The sequence below is a fragment of the Aspergillus udagawae genome (assembly GCF_001078395.1).
Source record: "Aspergillus udagawae IFM 46973 DNA, scaffold_2, whole genome shotgun sequence".
Lineage (NCBI taxonomy): Eukaryota > Fungi > Ascomycota > Eurotiomycetes > Eurotiales > Aspergillaceae > Aspergillus > Aspergillus udagawae.
Window position 1 is genome coordinate 3,868,553 of NW_025091265.1, and position 18,512 is coordinate 3,887,064.

The 18,512-nt window shown below is 47.9% G+C and overlaps 4 protein-coding genes across 4 annotated transcripts; 1 reads left to right on the forward strand and 3 right to left on the reverse strand.

Moving 5' to 3' along the window:
- Positions 1 to 927: 927 nt before the first annotated feature.
- On the reverse strand, positions 928 to 1,744 carry Aud_003668 (GLTP domain-containing protein; the record flags this gene model as incomplete). The annotated part of the gene is made up of 4 exons (XM_043288615.1): positions 928 to 1,222; positions 1,318 to 1,436; positions 1,486 to 1,544; positions 1,609 to 1,744. 4 exons carry the CDS (start codon positions 1,742 to 1,744, stop codon positions 928 to 930), a joined length of 609 nt encoding a protein of 202 aa, XP_043144550.1.
- Positions 1,745 to 2,214: 470 nt separating this feature from the next.
- Aud_003669 (sporulation-specific 71 family protein) lies at positions 2,215 to 5,508 on the forward strand (the record flags this gene model as incomplete). Its single annotated transcript, XM_043288616.1, has 3 exons — positions 2,215 to 2,289; positions 2,371 to 4,899; positions 4,954 to 5,508. 3 exons carry the CDS (start codon positions 2,215 to 2,217, stop codon positions 5,506 to 5,508), a joined length of 3,159 nt encoding a protein of 1,052 aa, XP_043144551.1.
- Positions 5,509 to 5,727: 219 nt separating this feature from the next.
- Positions 5,728 to 6,712, reverse strand: Aud_003670 (putative mitochondrial inner membrane protease subunit Imp2; the record flags this gene model as incomplete). Its single annotated transcript, XM_043288617.1, has 2 exons — positions 5,728 to 6,100; positions 6,186 to 6,712. The coding sequence occupies 2 exons, from the start codon at positions 6,710 to 6,712 to the stop codon at positions 5,728 to 5,730; spliced, it is 900 nt and encodes a 299-aa protein (XP_043144552.1).
- Positions 6,713 to 7,139: 427 nt separating this feature from the next.
- On the reverse strand, positions 7,140 to 8,263 carry Aud_003671 (macro domain-containing protein; the record flags this gene model as incomplete). The annotated part of the gene is made up of 2 exons (XM_043288618.1): positions 7,140 to 7,569; positions 7,629 to 8,263. The coding sequence occupies 2 exons, from the start codon at positions 8,261 to 8,263 to the stop codon at positions 7,140 to 7,142; spliced, it is 1,065 nt and encodes a 354-aa protein (XP_043144553.1).
- Between the last annotated feature and the right edge of the window lie 10,249 nt (positions 8,264 to 18,512).

Sequence of the window (18,512 nt, forward strand, 5' to 3'; positions counted from 1 at the left end):
TCATGTCCGTTCGTCTCGACCACACATCCATCTTCTGCGGTCTGACCGTGACATCGTGTCCTTATCAGACATTTGAAGGAATTGATGCATGCGTCCTGACTTTTAAAACATCGACATGAGTATCCACGTATGACATTTGCTATCATGCTCGGCACCACGACGCGATGGCCGGAAGATCTACGAATGCGATCACAGTAGACTGCATCATTGTCGCAGGGATAGATGCCCTAATGCTGTAGCCGTTGTCAACGATGATCGATGATCTGGCGCAGATCTGACTTACTCGCTTTTGAGACTGAGTCATGGTCCATGTGTAAGGATTGTTACTATCAAGTATCTTGACAGCAGGGTTACGTCGTATTATTCTGCTGGACTCGCAATCGTTATCCTGAAATAGCAACCTATCTATATTTCGTCAGTCTCGGATTGTCTCAATTTCTATCTACTCTATGGAGTAAAACTAGCTGAGTTCAAGTTTCTCGTTCTCAAGACCAATCGACAAACAAGTTTATCGTCTGCTTGCACAGGGTGGAGGCGATAGTCCGAAGTATGATGATGAAGTCGGTGGGGTGGGTTCATAGCTTCCAATTCGTCTTTTGTCGGAAAGGCAGTTCTATCGAATAGAGTGCCCTTAATACATGCTAGAGTCTCTTCACACCAAACAGCAACCTCATCTATTATGCTTAATAGAGAGAGGCTCGAGCATTGAGATATTGAGTGTCTTAAAGTATGCCCAAGGTTTGGTTGCTTTCAAAGCAAATGGCTGCCTGGCCTGCTATATCCTATTAAGCTTGTTCACAGCTTATCATCTCGCAGATGCTATATATGTACACACTGACAATCCCAAACGCTTGGTAGCACATACAATGAAAGCGGTTCGGTGGCAGAAGCCTAGAGACTTCTATGCTGTACTCCTGCAGCATGTAATTACCACTTCGCCTCCTTGCTACTCAGGAAGGCGTTCAGAATTGCGACGATCTTCTCCAAAGCCTCAACCTCCCGCGTCAAAGCAGCATTGACCTTGCCGGAGTCGCTACCGAGCTTCGTGTAGAAATCCTTTCTGTACGGCGTGGCAGACATCGCGGCGGAGAAGATGGGCTTGACAACGAACGAGTGGTGGGGCTTAAGTGTGTTGCCGTAGGCTTCGCGGAAGGAAACTGACAGTTCAGCAGTCTCCTTGTCGAGGTTGTGACGGAGGGCTTGAACGGTGAAATCAAGGCCACTGTCGAGAACATAAAATGTTAGTTCCATTGTCATCTCGCCAAATGTGCACTTGGCTTATTTTATGTCACCTGCTGGTGCAGGCGGAGAACGTACCGGACAAGCCACAATAATCCCTCGGTGGCAACGTGCTTTCCAGTCTTCAATTCGTTCACAACAAGTGCCTGGAGAGTCTCAGACTCAGCAGGGGCAGCCAGCTGCCTGTCTCTAACTTTCTATACTGCCGTTAGTGTTGCTACAGTGGACACGTAAAATGCATGATACCTTAATGTTCCCAAGGAGGTCGCTCTTGACAGGGGCAAAGCACTTGCTACCGAGAAGATCTAGAACAGTCATTTGTCAGAATCAGCCTTCACAGCAGCTCAAAGGAATTTGTTAGGCACATACCGAACAGGGTCACCAAGGACTCAGCTGCCTCGAGGAACTCAGTGGTGGAAACGCCATTGTCATTAACAGGGACATCGGCGAAAGATCTCTTGAGAGTATCGAACCAAGTACCACCAGGGGGAATAGCAGCTGCCATTGTGAAGAATGTATTTGAAACAAAAATGTACAATTAAAACCGGAGAGAAGATAGAAATGAATAATGATGATGGAAATTGAGGGGAAGAGACAGCTATCAACAACAGCTGAGCTGTCACTCACCGCCAGTAGCAGTACACGCAATGGGAGGGGCGGACCCCTGACCATAAAGCAAACAGTAAAAACACAGCAAACTAAACAAATAATGCAAACAACGCAACTGCACGTTGCGCCATGACATCATGGCCCTTGACATCAACGATCCTCTGGTGCCTGAGGAAGCTGTTTCCCTGCTGTTTCAGATTGTCCTCCACTCCTGAATATTAATCCCTTGAAGAATGCCTCGATTTCACATAGTGGAGTAATCCTCCAATGTTTTGCATGCAATTTATCTTCTGCTAAATACGGGGGTTGCGGTGAAGTCCGATGAGTACTCAGAGCCCTGCTGATCAGAATGTCAGCGCTGGAAGAATGGAGACAACCCAAAGCGTGTTCCAAGAACACCAGCATGGACTTGAGCCACAGTCTTTTACGGCGGAAAGATTGGTAAGTATCCTCCCAATAGGTTCACTGGGAAGATGCAACTTGTAAGTAAGAGATACCACGGAGCTGGCTAACGGCTTCAAGCGATATGCCTCCGGCTATCACCTGCATATGACAAGTAGGAGCTTTTTCATCGGGCCAATTCCCGAGGGCTGGCTGCAGCACCACCGCAAGGACTGGTACAAAACCAGACTCAGGTTTCGGAACTATACATCGAGAGCTGTTACGTTCACCGCAGACACAACCACTCCTGCCGCAGATCAGTCGGAACCAGAAGCAGCCTCACCATCTGCTCGAAAGCAGGATACATCACTGGCTGATACTACGATTCAGGTGGAGGTTGAAGACAGGTCAGAAGAGGAAGGCGATGATCGCGAGACGGATGAGCAGCCTGAAGACCTCCAGTCCATACCGTATCCTTTGACAGAGGCTGAAGCTCCCCCAGGGGGTATAACTGTCCTGAATTCGTCTCAGGAACAGGACCAGCCGCAGCTGAACCATGAATCAACTAAGAAGAAAAAAGGTGCACCGACAGCATATTATACAGCTAGAGAAAGCAATCCAAGAACAGCTGAGCGAGATTACCGCACCGCTGAAGCAGAAAGCAGGCGGACGTTGAGTATCCCTAGCCAAGATGATGCCAGTCAGTCAGCTCCCACGGCATCTGTTAGCGAATCTGGCTCTACAACGGCATTACTAAGGCCTAGTTTGCGTTCTAAAGGGAAAGGGAAAGTCAAAGCCTTGTCTTCTGCCAGCCTTGGGCGACAGGAGCCGCAGAGTGAAAGAGAAGACGATGTGGTCGATCCTCAACTGAATAGATATTCTATTACTTCACTCGGCGGGAAAGTGAAACGCTACAAATTCGATGACAAGCTCATGGACAGACAGCAACGGCTAATGTCCCGTATAGCCTACACCTATGATGTGCTCTCAGGAAATCGTCGACAACGGCGCAAGCTGCGTGAGGGCGAGATTATCCGAGCGGAGAGGATGCTTGTTCGCGTCGAGGTGACAGTACAGAAAGAGCTCCCGAATGACTATACTGAAAATGATAGCCTGAGGTTGGAAACGAAGGTTACAGAGAGCTGGAGGGAATTTCTTGTCGTCTGTCGGCTAACATCCGACATGGAATCACCTGTTGCGCTTCAGATGTATAAGACGCGCGTCGTTCCGGAGATACAAAAGTCAAATTCTAGGGTCAAACCCTACCACGAAATTGCCTTGAATCACAAGAATACCAAGGTAAACCTATACTCTTGCTTGGATAAGACCATTGTGATTTGGAGACCCTGCAAGCGTGGTACAAAGATATACATAATTCGGCCCAAATCCGCAGTGCATGCCACTGAGTGGTTCACGTTCATATATCAAGTGTTGGGGCGACACCGTCCAAGTTCATTAGCCATTAATGTTCCTGATTTGGGCGTTTCTCTTGTCTTCCAGAATCCTTTTGAGCAGTTGGAGTCCAAATGGGAGACTCGGGACGGGGACAATAGCGATGGCACCCACGGTCAATCGAAAGATCGCGTAACCGATGTTGCTGCAGCTATCATTCGAGGTTGTATGGACCTGCTGGAAAAGCGCACTGAATGGGCAGAAGTGTTACGTGAGTGGTCAAAAACCGAGAAGATGGGCCTGGCCTGGAAGCGCTACGACAGACTGGAGTGGGTGGTTGGCCTGGGCGAAGAGAAGATGTACGGATCTCTTGCAATGCAAACCACCCACCAGCTTCAGCTGCGACCAAGGCAGCACTATCAGACATTCGTCAAGAATGGTGATGAGAAACTCGAAGAGCCGCAACCCGTGGAAGGCTTCCTTGTCCGTTTGACATCTCAGAGAGGTGTGCATCAACGGAGGAACAGGATGTTTTTTAAACGTCTCTATTTTTTCACACAAGATCATTACCTTTTGTTCTGCAGACCAGCGAAAGCCCTGCCTCCTACTCCCCCAAAGCTCTGCTCAGACGAGGCTGGCATACCCTCAGCGCGGCAGATATTGAACGAGATGCCTCTCTCATTTGAAGTTGATCCCTTTCCAATCCATAATGGAGAGATCACATGGATGTCTAGCGGGAATGAGGCCCACCTGAAGGAACATGATCAGAACGCCTATGCGCATGCAAAAAGGTCCATGCACAATCTCACCCATGCGGATGGTTTCATCGATCTTTGCAAAGTTCGAGAGGTACGTCAGGTTTGGCGTGGCAGCTCCCCTGCCGATCCAAACATTCGCGATGGTCCCGATGTCGAATTCAACCCTGAGACGCAAGACACCCATCGGGATGATGGGGCAACAAAGCAATTTGACCATGATCGAACTTTTGAAATGGTACTTGACAATGATCTTGTTGTTCGATTGCAAGCATATGACATGACCACCAGGAACGAGTGGATGAAGAGAATGGACGCACTGGTCAAATATTGGAGAGCCCGCGTTGCGGCCGACTCGGTCGAGCTCAAGGCAATTCGGCAGCGCAATCTAAAGATCTTGGGCATCGATGAAGGAATTGAGTCCGTGGTAGGACAGTTCTCCCAGGAATGGGAAACAAAGAAGTCAGAAGCATCACCCTTATTGCACAACATATGTACTTTATCGGGTTGCCGGACAATAAAGGTACGCCGTGCGAAGCTAGTGCAATTGAACCACATGCTGATTATAAGGTTGCAGATGTCTGGTCAGCTCTTTCGAAAACCTCGCCGCCACTCTACTTTCAAGAGGTGCGATGTCATTTTGGCTGCCGGGAAGCTTCTGATCTTCCGCAGCTCGTTGCGGAAGCGTACTGGCGTCGAGATTCCTCATATTCATCAGAGTCTCGAAACCACATTGGATCTGGAAGACTGCTATATCTACTCGGGTCTAATGACCGAGTCAGATCTGCTCTACGCAAACCGGACTTTCGACAGCAACCATCCGGGTCACCATGCCTTACCGCGCATCTATCTTTCATCCGATGTCTATACCACCTGTGACGAGGATACAGCTATCACGTTCGTCGTCTGGCAGCCTCTACGAAAAAATTATTTTAGGGCACAGGAGCCCAGTAAGAGAGGGAAAACGAAGCAGAAGCTCAGGCATGTGTCTACGCTCGGCGTCCCTGGACGGACTGTGGTATTCAAGGCACGGAGCCGGATAGACAGGGATCGTTGGGTTATGAGTATTTCATCTGAGATAGATCGATTGCAGGAGGAGAAGCCGGAAGACATCCGCCTAATCAAACCATAGAGATAATTGGTTCGGCTTTCTCGTTTCCGGCACTGGCGAGGACGCCGGAGATAGTTCGTTAGGGCTGCTTGAGCCAGGCTGTTTCGTTTGAGTCTCTTCGTATCATTGTTCATGATCACCTACATGTATCTTACACTCTAATATCAATACAAATACTCGACACTATATACAGTGCATCTAGAAAACATATCTGCAAGGAACCCAGGCATAGGACCTTACCTATTCTATTTGAGGTCTTTCCAACTTGACAGCCTCCTTCAACACCCGTTGTCGTACATCTTGACGATAATTCTCCCCAAACCTATGATCTCCATCACCTTCAACAACCCCCTTCTCCCAATCTCGCCAGTTGAGCCACCTAAACTGCGGCCTCAACACAGCAATCACTCGCCCCGTGATAAGACTAATGCTCACAGGCCCATATGTATTACTATCAAGCGACTTCTTCGGATCCTCCGCATCACCTTCCAACCAGACATGATTGAACGGCACAATCTGCGACGCCTTCATACACGGTTCACGAGTCGTGATCCGATCACCGGGGAGGCCGATAACACGCTTGATGGCGGTATGTTTAGGATTAGCAGGCGACCTATTACCACCCATACCAGTCAGCATATTCCTTCCACCGATCGCAATCACATAAAACAGAAGTAGAAGTAGAGCAAACCACCCACCGAAACGTAACAAGCATCCCCCGCTCCAATCTCCGTTTCCGCTCCCAGGGCCACCCCGCCCCGCCGAACGGCCACATATTCACCAGCACCATATCGCTCTTCGTATGCATGGCTTCGTAGTCCTCGTTCAGGAACGGCGTCATTGACGGCCCCCTCACCCACATTACCTGGAGGACATGTTCGGAGAAGAAGATCCCGATTGGGACGATGGGTGCCAGTATGCGGAGGACGCGGAAAGTTCGGCGGACGGGTGTTGGGAGGGTCGCGTAGCGTTGGCGGAAGAGTGATAAGAGAGACGGTCGGTTGGGACGAGGTGATGATTGCGTTGGCGTTGGTGTTTGTGTTTGGGGGAGTGAGGGGGAGGGATTTGCGGCGGCGCTGGCGGGTGCGGAGGTGGAGGGTGGTGTGGTCGGCGGGACAGGTGGTTTGGACGATCGTATTTTGGCCATTTCTGGTGCGAGGACTCTGAATCTTGAGGTCGTTTTGCCTGTAGGTGGCCCCTCTCGTGTGGGCTGAGGTGGAGGCATGTTTGTGGTTGGTGTGCTTGTGCTGAATGTTATCGGTGCATGTAGCCTCAATTGAGACGATCGGCTTGTTCGGATATTGAGGAAAAGAGAGTGAGCTCTAGGCGAACCAAGATAAGAAAGATATATATCGATCTAGAAGTAAGAATAGAAATTTCTCCTTTTGTAGGAAATATCTCGACTGTCGCATGCGATTGATACAGATATCGGTAGCGTGACTGGTCTAGAAGCTTGTTTGCAGCGTTTGCATTTTACTTCCCAAAGAAAAGCTTCAGTTTTGATGAATTAATTAACTAGAAGTGAAAAAACGCCATCCATCCGTGCCAGAAACACATGCAACGCCATCATGTCCAATTCAGATCATCGTAGCTGCATCAAGTCGTATTAAATAGCCCTGACTTTCCTGTCTGATCAACCTGGCATGTGCAGACTACCAATCCTTTGCTAAATAGTTTTCCGCCGCGTGAGAGGCGTCCTTCTCGATGATACCACTGGATTGGACACTCTGTACGTCTGCTGCAGAAGGAGCCCTTTCGATCTCGACAGGTTCATCGTCAAGCCTTTCCGCTGGTCCGCCCTCCGACTTGTCGACTTCCTCCCAATCATCCTCGCTTTTATCGTCAATCTTGGACTGGGCTCCTTCACTCTTAGCGTCGACACTTGGTTTGATCTCGTCCGCATTAAGTTTTTGCTTTTTATTCTCGGGTTGGCCTTCCAGGGCAGGGTCTCCGGTGGGTGGGTCAGGGAGTTTGGCTGCGAGAATCTCTGGCGTCGGCGAAGATTCAGCGGTTGTCTCTGCCAGGACTTCGGAATGGGTACTATGGCGAGGAAGGTCGTGCTCAACTGGGGGAAAGATCAAGCTATCAACAATCAGTTTCGGACAGCCAAAATGGTAAAGAACTCGATCAATGTCACTCACGGAATGGCTTTCTCGTAGGCCACTTCATCCTTTCGCTCGAAGTTGCAGAAAATGATCCTTTCCAGCTTCTCGATATTGCCAGGGCCCTCCAAAAACTTCCGAACCTCATCAAGAGCCGCAAAGGCAGCCTCGTTGCTTGGATATCCATAGACACCGGTGCTTATTGCAGCAAAAGCAATGCTCTTCATGTCATTTTCGACAGCTAGCTCCAAGCTTCGACGGTAGCAGCTCCTCAGTAACATCTCAGGTCTGTCGTCGCCCTTTGTCAACTCAAAATAGTAGATTGGTCCAACAGTATGAATAACGTTCTTGCATGGAAGGTCATATGCAGATGTTATTTTGGCATCGCCAGTCCTGCAGCCCTTCAGGGTCCGACATTCCCTCAGCAGGTCTGGTCCTGCAGCGCAGTGGATAGCTCCGTCCACACCGCCCCCTCCAAGAAGCGATTCATTGGCCGCATTGACAATGCAGTCGACGTTCTCCAACTTCGTGATGTCGTTTCGAATGAGTGAGATGATATTATTGAACGATTTTGACGGCTTGGCAAGCGGTGCCGAGGAGGGGACTAGACGACCGAGTTTGTACAACAGCGAGACAGTTGGGATCTCTGCTAGGGGTACAAGCGGAGGTGACATTGTGGAAAGAAGTTTGACGCTTCTGATGGGTTGGAAAGCTATTCGATAGGTGTAGGTAGCTCGAAGAGTTGATATGCTGAAAGAAACGCAGTGGACAAGTCAACAGAGAACCGAACCCCGCAGTCGGAAATGGGATCACAAAGAAAGAACCGCCCCAAAGCTGTCTCGTTTCTCGCTTGTAGCGTCGAAGACAAGCTGTAGCAATTGTCCTCAGGTGAATAAATAGAGCTCATGGGGATGCACCAAGCGATTGTTGATGCCATCTCAGTTGTGAAGGTGACAGTTTCCCCGCACGTGATGACACATGATCTGCATGTTTATCGATAAGAGAGCTTTATCTTATCATCTATCAATCCATCAACAAGTAGTGTGACCATCATCAGCTCAGGAGTATTCATTCATTGTTCATGTCATAAAATTGCTGCGAGGGGTCATCGTTATTGGAGCGGCTCTCTGTATCAAAGTAGAAAGCAGTCCCAAAAGGACATCATCTCTTCAGAGTCCGAGACTTATGATACATACCCACTGCAGACTGACGTACCATAGGCGCTTGGGCTGTTTACTGAAAATGAACACTTTGTACGGACTACAGATACAAGGGTGGAAACCATCAAACCAGTAGTTTAGACGCCAAGTAATCTGATCCGACCTTTCCTCAGTTTGGATCCGAGATTACACTGTCCAAATCCGTGATAGAGAAATTCGATGATCCTTTCTTACTGCGCGCTAGAGTGTGACGATTTCAACGATGGTCGTCGGGATTTGCTATCCCATCCCCAAAGCTAAGCAAACACCGATGCCGCTAGTCCCGGACAATACTTGCCCTCAGAAATGACAACAATACGGTAATAATAATTATTAATCGCGATTGTGATCCATACGAAAAAGCAATATGATTTTGCAACAGGGATATAATTCCTTTTCACCAAAAGGAACTGGGCCGATTCGCCCAGCAGGGAGCTTGCAATTGCAACATTCCTTTTGTAGATTGGGATTGGGCCCTGAACAGCATTATTGCTTTTCGCTCACTAAGTGGGCTCGTTGTGGACCCAATGGAGGTAAAAAGGTATAAAATATAGGTGGACTTGTACACGATACCATGGCCCTGACTTGAATTTGAGAGTCGCAATGAGAGTTTGCCTTGTACGCTGACTTCCAAATATACTTCCTTTAAACTACGTACTTTATTCTCGATTGCTCCATTTGAGGTCACAATCCCGGAGCCCATTTATTGCAGTGGGTCTAAGAGGTGCACTATGCATTGCGTGGCGCCTACTCGATGACAGTCATCTTCATGTCGCAGCGGCAGGGTTATTCAAACATGATTGCCTGCGGATCTTCAGAGTCTTTGATCATGGCGATACAAGGATAATTTCTGCGTATGTCTTACCTACTGTGCGCCAGACTGATCACGCTAGCTAGTGTGTTCATATAACCTTCTTCCTTGGTTTCCTCCCTGGAATTCCCAGCTCCTCGATGTCTTCAATTTCGCTGCCGCTTGTTGCAAGCCCGGCTTGCTCGTCAGAATCCTATTCTTGAGTACTCGATCTATAATAAAAGCCGCTCTTGAGCTCTGAGGAGACATCGTGCTCCTTCCTTGGATTGCCGTCGTCTGCAACAGATAGCATTTAACATGTTACCGGACGCTTGGGTCTTTGAGGTTTAACAATACGCAAGGCCTTGTGAGAAAGGTCCTGAGCCTTGTGCCGCCTTGCCTGCTGCACAATTCCGATGCAGTTGCTCAGGACGTGTCATCTCCCTGTCTTTGCTAGTGCAAAGCTTTGATTCTTTCCTCTTTTTGGATCCCTAGAATGCCAGTACACCATGAAATCTCTCGTTTCTGCAGAACAAGTCCGGCCTATTTATGTGACTGCTTCTGCTTCTTCAGGTCGACGGACTTTTCTGTCCGCAAATAACAAGTTTTCCTGCGATTGATAGTCCATAGTCCCGATATACAGTCCAACCCCATCTTCTGTAAGCTCTCCTCTAGGTTTGAGCCCGTCTACGAGACGAATCTTTCTACCGTTAAAGTGCTATGAACTATGATATAAACTTATCAGAGTCATAGTACGATACGCTATCTCCTCTTCCGTCTTGTAGTATTTGTCCGTCATGCTGTTTTCAGAATGATTCGAATAACTGAGGTAGGTGCGCAACTGAAGGGCCTGAGCTGGGATCCGCACCAAAGCCTGGGAGATGCTTAGTAGCTTAGGCAGTGAATATTGCCGTGTCTAAACTCTATACAGAGTATGAAAGGACCATTTCAGCTTGTGCACATTCCCAAGGTGATATCGTGGTTGGCCTGGCCCACCGCAACGCAAGTTCTACGTGCGAAAATGTCCTTGAGAGGCCAGCTCCTGGCAATTGAATCATGCTATCTTTTCTGCTGGAGTACCTAGGCAGCATCTCATGTTAGTCGATACGGTAAATGGTGAATTTGTATCCAAATCGACGGTGATTCCAGACGGTCGAGACATGCATTGCGCAATATATATTTCCCATCACTGTGACTGTCTGTGACTAACGCATCAAAGCAGAACGGTTTGTCTGATGCCTACAAGGCTTCCCTGCAAATAATAACTTGGCTTCAGCCCTCATAATCTCAATTATGATCTTCATACTCATTGGAAGTCCTGTATCATCTTGACCATGTTCCTGGAGCTTTGAATTTCGCAAGGCCCTGGTGCTCAATTTCGCGCAAGAATTAAAATAAAGCACGAAGGCCCACCAGTGGCCTCCTCCCGTTGCCTGTAAACTGCTAGTCGACTAAGTGCCGTCTGACTCTTCGATTACTCCATAGATAGGGGGATCGAAAGTAGCAAGTTCTATTAATTTGAAAGATGCACGGAGTACTCTGCAAATCCCAATACCAATAGACCCGTCTTCGGGTGAATTCTACCCAACCACTCGAATCTGGTACCACCGAAGTGTCAAAGTAATTTGGTACCGAATCAACCAGCCCTTTTTTAGGCAGATTTCGAGAAAGATTTAATGTAAACTAGTACATAGAGGAAATTTTATCGCAATCGCGCGTAGTATTTGTGGCGGTGGCTCAGTGGGTAAACTACATATTATTCTTTGACAGTTATGGGTTAATGTGAAATGACCTTATTGATTGAGTATTGACTGTGGCGATCCTGCCAAATTGTCAAAAATATTTATAGTAAATGGTGTGGGTGTTGAGAGCAAGCAACAGAAACAGACGAATCCCGCGAGAAGAGAATTGTTACTCTTGGTCAATCTTTGGTTAACTACGGAGAATGATACCGTTCGGGGACCTCGTCTGCTGGATTGTCCACGTGTGTTGGCCGTTAATTTTCCATGGGTCCTTGATCCATGGTACTTTGTCTGATTGTACTGATTTTGGATGATGGCTTTGGGCCAGACCTTCCTGCATATTGCGACCATTCCATGTTTCAACTGCAGTCAAAAATGAAATGACTTGATTGGTGAAGGTGAATCTAGGGAAGTTCACATCAAAGTCGTCCCGCTACTGCGTTAGAGAGCTGACCATTTTTTCCCGTTGAATATCCATTTTCAGAAATAGACAATTGATGGCACAATGGCAATCAAGATTTTCTCCGCCACATCGCTGTACTGTCGGGGAACATCCGAGAGGAGGGAAGCAGGCCTGTGAGCACCCCATCCTCAGATGTGCAAAGGACCGAATATGGTACGAATTAAGATCGCAACATCCCTGTTAGCAAAAGTGGAGACGGAAAATCTTCACCCGCGCAGTAGAAAAGGAAAGCCGTTGAGTGGCTGGGATGCTCCCCTTGGTGCATCTCCCTCGGCCCAGGCAGTCTGTGCAACGACGATGGCGCAGGCTGGTCTCCTGCAGGTACTGGTAGCCTGGCTGGTTCGTCTAGGCGTAGAAAAATACGGTAGGACTCCGTAAGACCAAGGTGTGAGGACACAATATTCTTGGTTTTTCTCGGCTCCGAAGCGCCAAACTTGGTTATCCACTGTTGGTACGAATTGGGACAGGTGCAGCTGTCTTGTGTGAAAGAGGTAATAGCCGAGAGCGCTACTCCGATATGGGAAGTGACACATAGATCGTCCCGACTTCGACGGTAGAGATCCAAAAATCCAATAACCCAGCTCCTGGATTCGTGGTAAGATGCATATCAACCTACATCGACACTTGTAAACGAATGACGATGAGCCAGATATAGCTTGGAAGGTGGTAGCAGATGTGACACCTCTTAGTGATCCCTCGGGCCCTCCATATACACTAGGATCCGTCATTAATGTTTATTTGTAAGTCAACATTCATGTCTGACGATGTCAATTATCTACTAGATACCTTCTGGACATCGTCTCCTGTACCTTGGTGTCACTCACGTCGCAATCCATGTTTCCAGCAAGAACCAAAACAAAGTGTCTCAACGAACAATGCAATGTCTGAAAGACTGACTCGCATCCATGATTTACTAACGATCAACAGTCAACCACTTCTGGAAGAGACGGTGAAGACAGCACTCCTTCTCCTCTTCTAGAAAGAAATGGGGCTACTCCTAGCCTATCTACTAGTGCTGGACGTTCAACGTTCAACGTTGGATTTGGTAGATACTACCCAGACCCAGCAGATTTCCCCCTCTAATTTATATTAAATGGCTCCATCGCAGACATATAACTCGCCTCATTATAGCCGCTTTCGGCTCGATCGATGAGCACCCTGCCAGACTATTAATTCGGGACAACACTAAGTAATTAATCCTCCGTTCGAAATCTAAGTAGCGGTGTGTACAAGTAATGGACGCATTTGATTCAAAATCCGCCATAGCTACCTACTTCCAGTATACTTTGAGAGGCGGCGAAGTATCTGATCCAACTCCTACAAGTTAGTCACACCCCAGGCGCAGCAAATGCGAGTTTAGGATGAAAAACTGCACAGGTCATTTCTGGTTTCCTTACTCTACTAGTCGTACAGATTTAGAAATAATAATAATGATGATGCGCTTGACGCATATGTGATGCCAACATTAATCTGCGACTGGCCTACAACTGCCCCAAAAACCACGCGCGAGTGGATCAGGAGCCACATTGCGGAAAAGATGCTGTGGGGACCAGGTTCAACGGCCTGTCAAGGAGTCCCGTCAGGCTCAGGCCTCATTTCTCACTACTAGTCTACTCTATGCAGTGTGGCGCCACGCATTGCATCACCTATCGACGCCTTGGCTTACTCTACAGTGTACACTGTGGAAGGGTATATACTACATACCTCGGGATCACGAGCACAGAACGAGGTGCATGATTCATGGTACCACATTGCTTGCGGGAAAGGGGGCTGGGAGCTGGTTTTCTTGCAGTTGGTATCACAAGACTTATTACATAAGTATTTTCTACTGCTACTATTTTTAAGGCAGCTCTTTGTAACGGCAGTACCGTTGCAGAGTTGCCGATTCTTCAATCACTGTGGAGTCGATGATGGGGGATAGTTTGAGTCTTTGAGATAAAGCTAAGGGAGATTGATAGATTGATTGTCTCGGAGGGATTCGATGGGCAAGACATCCCCCTGCGACTATCGGTCCTAGTTCGCCCCCTGTACAGGCTACGGGGAACATGAATTAATTGATGTCTTACGCAGTAGCCAGATAGTGCTTAGTTGCCCCATCTTAAGACATAGCATCAGCACAACGTCATTAGGGATTAGGATCCCGGAAAGAATAAGCTCTAGTAGATGGGTGCGCTTATAATATATCGGATTATAGCTCTAAATGAGCAAATCTTCCGATCTACTTTTTAATACCATGCAATGGCACGACGGTTCCTGACTCGAACTCTCGTATTAGACAGTTAGATCTTGGTACGCCCAAGACGAAAAATACTATCTCGTGGACTACTTCGTATGTGTGTCGCACATCCTCAACGTTCACGGAGCAAGGACTCCAAAAACGAAAATATTAGATGGCGGTGGACTATTGTCTGTGTGATTGGTAACTGCTCTATTTGGAGATTGCCAAGTGTCCCCGCATGGTCCTTCTTCAACTACCCGTCTCATCGAAGAAGGGTCATGGGCCTCATGATCAAATGGAGACCAAGGTTTGTGTTTCTTTATGATGAGGATAGGCCAGTGGGGACAGGGCCAATGCTCAATGTTCAGTGAAGACTATCTCTTCTTTGACAAGTGACGACAGCTGTACGTTACCTCCGCGAAAGCTGAAATAGAACATGGATGATGAGAATCGGAGGCAGAGAGTTACCTAGTAATGAGCACTAGTCGAGCAATATCGTTCGAGTCTGAGCAGGTGGCAGGTAAATTGAACAAAACCGTTACTGAAACGAGAAATCAACGCTCAAGACGGGTCGGTCGAAGGGGCGCTATCTGCCACGGCCAAGCGATTCCGAATCGGTCGAGCTGCAGCAGTCCCAAATCTAGTTTGTCCAGTAACCGTCGACGAGGCGTCGGCTCAATCTTGCTTACTGTGACAAAACCCCAGCTGTCATCCTGCCCTTTTGGGACAGGCCATCGGAGAGTTTCCCGGGATGGCCCCACCTGTGGCTTGTGTAAGCCTTGTTTGTATACGTAGTGTGACAAAACTGTAAGCAGTGTAAGGACACAGCGTACCAAGGGTCGTCATGCACTTGCCCTGGTCGTAATGTTGTGGAATTTTACTGTTGCCTTGTACTCCAAATGCAACATGCTGAAATCCTGTCAGAACTCCATTGGGTTTGTTGCATCAATTGTACACAGTCACTGCATGGGAACTATCTCTCGATGTGTGGCACCAGGAGGCTTATGGACCACGTAGTTACAGGATTTGGAACAGTGGGCTTGTGACATGCTGTCCAAAGTACACATAAAAGCAGGATTACTCGGGAGTCAGTCTCGAAGCTGTCATGGTACGGTCCCCGAGAACATGGTGGAACCCCCATCAACCTTGTAGAAGTGCTCTGTGACTTGTCAAGACGTCAAGTCTCAATTCGGCAAGTGTTCAACTTTCTCCGAGGAACCTGCAATAACCAGATCCAGGAGACGATCGGCTCATAACTAGAATGAGAAAGTGAGCGCGGGAATCTTGATACCTTTCCCTGGAAGAAAAAAAAATGAACAGTGGATAGCCAGTTAGCCACTGTCCCTGTAGTCAGAGGACCAAATGATGAAAACCAGACCAATCATGGGACGTCACCTCAATTAGACGCCTTGACGGAGTGTGCTGCAAAATTGCGATTGCATTTAGACTCTTTCCACGCGGAGCCAAGTGACGCCGCTCTTTTCCTCTCCGGGAACACACTCTGATCCTTTCCTAAAGTAGCAGAACGAGAGGTCAGTTCCATATCTTGGTAAGTTGCGTGCGGTGAACTGTCCTGGACATGACCCAATCTCTACCTCGTCGATAGTCAATACTCAATCCTGTTTTAAGTCAGCATTCGAGCGACGCCAATTGTCAACGGTTGTGGCTAACGGTTTGTGGTCTGTCATATCTGGCGCTGTCGATCACCTCCGCTTCTCGTTCAACACTATCTTCAGCTTCATGATCGATCATCAGAGACGGGATACTACCGTCTGTGATCTGCATGTCAGGGGTATTTCACCAACAACGGCTATTCCAGTCTTCTCATACTTGAAGTAATTAGTGTTCAAGTTTCCAGAAAGCTAGCTGAAAATGGTTACACCTTGGTTGTTTGAAAGGTAGAGTAAAATTAGTCACAAAGAGGACCTCGAGGGTGCCACAAGTTAGGACACTGCTCTGCGCTCCCTATTCGCCTAGATGCACTGTGATTGCTCCAGACTTGCTAGTTTAGGTAAACAATCGAGGACACCGTAATAGTACTCTCGTTGATCAAGGGCTCGGCTTCTGTACTCCGTACCATGACGTAGAATCACACAAACGGCTCCTTGCAGCAGTAACCATATACCACAATGTGATTATACCCAGTGGCTCAGCACAGCTCGATTGCTTCTCCGGAAACTGAATGACTCGAGAATACGGCATCTGTTTCTGACTTGAGACAGGAGCCGTGCAGCGGTCGCTGAATCTCCTGCAAATATCCACGTTATTGCGCAGGAATGATAGCTTGCATTCACAATGATCCTCGGTGTATATTCATGCTGATATCAGGATGCAGCCTGCTTTACTTGCAGATATCAGGGCGTCGTTATTCAAGCGGATCTTCCAAACTACGGTGTTTTCATCAGCTCTCGCTCCTACCTTCCAATGATTCACGAGTGCTAGTGCCAATGATCGAGCAACAGCCATTCCTTGCTCAGGCAAAGTATAACAGCCCGTCAGGTCTATGGAGACATCGTAACGGTCACTCCGACGCGATCAAGCGATATTCTAGTTCGATGGCATCGGTCGCATGCAGCATGCAAGCGCTTATCCTGCATGCTTGTATCACTGGCTAACTGGCTCTGATCGTCGGCCTGTGCTTTGCGACCCCCCAACCTCGAATCAGGTCCAGTTTTTGGTAAGTTATCGGGGTTTGCCAATATCTCCTAGCTCATCGGACTTGTGGTAATTATTAAACCTGACTTTACTCAGTACAGCGCACCTCCCTGCGACCGTCAGTCAAGACCAGGTCCTTGGCAGTGCTGAAGCCAATTACTCACCACGTAGGCGCACTTGGAAAAACGGTTGGAGCAATACTGACGCGACTGTTTCACGAGTTAAGACACGGAATAGCACTAGCAGCAGAACTTAGTTTAAAGTCCAAGATGATCGTTAGTCCAAGTTGGAGAACACTCGGTGTCTCATTATCAAACCTCCATCCGGGCACCAAGAAATATCATAAACTTGGGGTCCGTTGAAGAGGAATCAAGAGTATTGATCCAGCATGGGATTTGCCTTGCCAATGTTGTTCTGTTATTCTTCCTTCCATCATACATTCTGTCCTGGTGACTCCTTCTCTTCCCTTTGTCAACGCCTTGTTCTCTCTTCCGCGGCTTGCTTCCACTTCGGGAACGCATTGACCAAGAGAAACGCTCGGTGCAGGAGCTCTCGTATCTACCTGCATAAATTCAATATAGATCCTACCGCCACATGCCACTAAGCCGTTAGTGTTTTATCAATCTCCATGTGACGAGTAGATGGTGATGCAATTCGTCCCTAGTTGACGATATTAGTGCATCCAAAGAACTATCGCCTTCACCTTTACCGTCTCAGGGAAAACATCGTTGATCTTCGAAACGCGACAGATAGCGCCCTCTGCTGGCGAGTAGTGTAGCTGTTCAGTCTTTCAGCACGGCTAGCGTGCTTGTTGAAGGCAACTCAGCAGGACTTTGCAAAGCCGAGGCTATATGATTTGGGACTGTCCCGTAAGATTGCAGGTTGATATCGTTACTGTAGTACTAGACTGCTCTCTGTACTCCGTACTTGGCCATAGAAATCGGTGGAAAGACTGATAGTGTTGTACGCTAACCTAAATCGTCTGGTACAGATCTTGCATGTCTGGTCAATAACTAATGAGCACCTAATTATTAGGAAGATAATGGCCGGCCATGCATAGCACACGCAGCAGGACCTTGTGAGTATGATCTGGTCTGACAAGCCGATCCCGTGAAGACAGGGGGCTGGAGCAAAATAGAAGGATAAATGAAAACACAAGACTGAGAATAAACTAGACCAGAAAATTTCCATTATTCATGAGAAGGTTGGTAATCACGAACAGGAAAGTCAAAATAGGAGGATAGTTAGCAGATTGAGTTTATCTTCATGGGTCACTGGTTCCGAGCGCCCCCAAGGAGCGTCATTTTATCCACTCTCACAACTTAGTTGTCAAACATTGCCGGGACACCTCAAAAGCTCGTCGACCCAAACTTGAAGAGGAGCACAAGTAATGCCAGAAGAAAAAAGTATGCCCATTATGCTGGTTCAGTTGACCTTTTCTCGCTGCATTCGGGCGTCTGGAATTTTAGACATCGATAGACAAATCATATGTGGACAGAATGCAAAGTACCGCACAAGGCAATACTTGGCAGCGATCTAAGCCTCATATTGATCGAAGCATGCACGATAAACTCGAGGGGCAAGGACGATGGTACTCAGTTGCAGACTTGCAGGTGGCACGGAGTACATATCTAGTACGAAGATGTTACCGGGTAGTGGAGATTTAGAGCGCAGGGGCAACCACTACTAGATAATCAGAAGGACGCCAATTCTCACCACAACCGTTGACAAGACGGATCACATCTGGTTTCCCGTAATATCTGACCTATCATTATTATTTCCCCATCATCCATGGTGGATGAGACTGGCAGGTCATCAGCGCAGCTGTACCCTTAAATAATCATATCTCAGGCTTT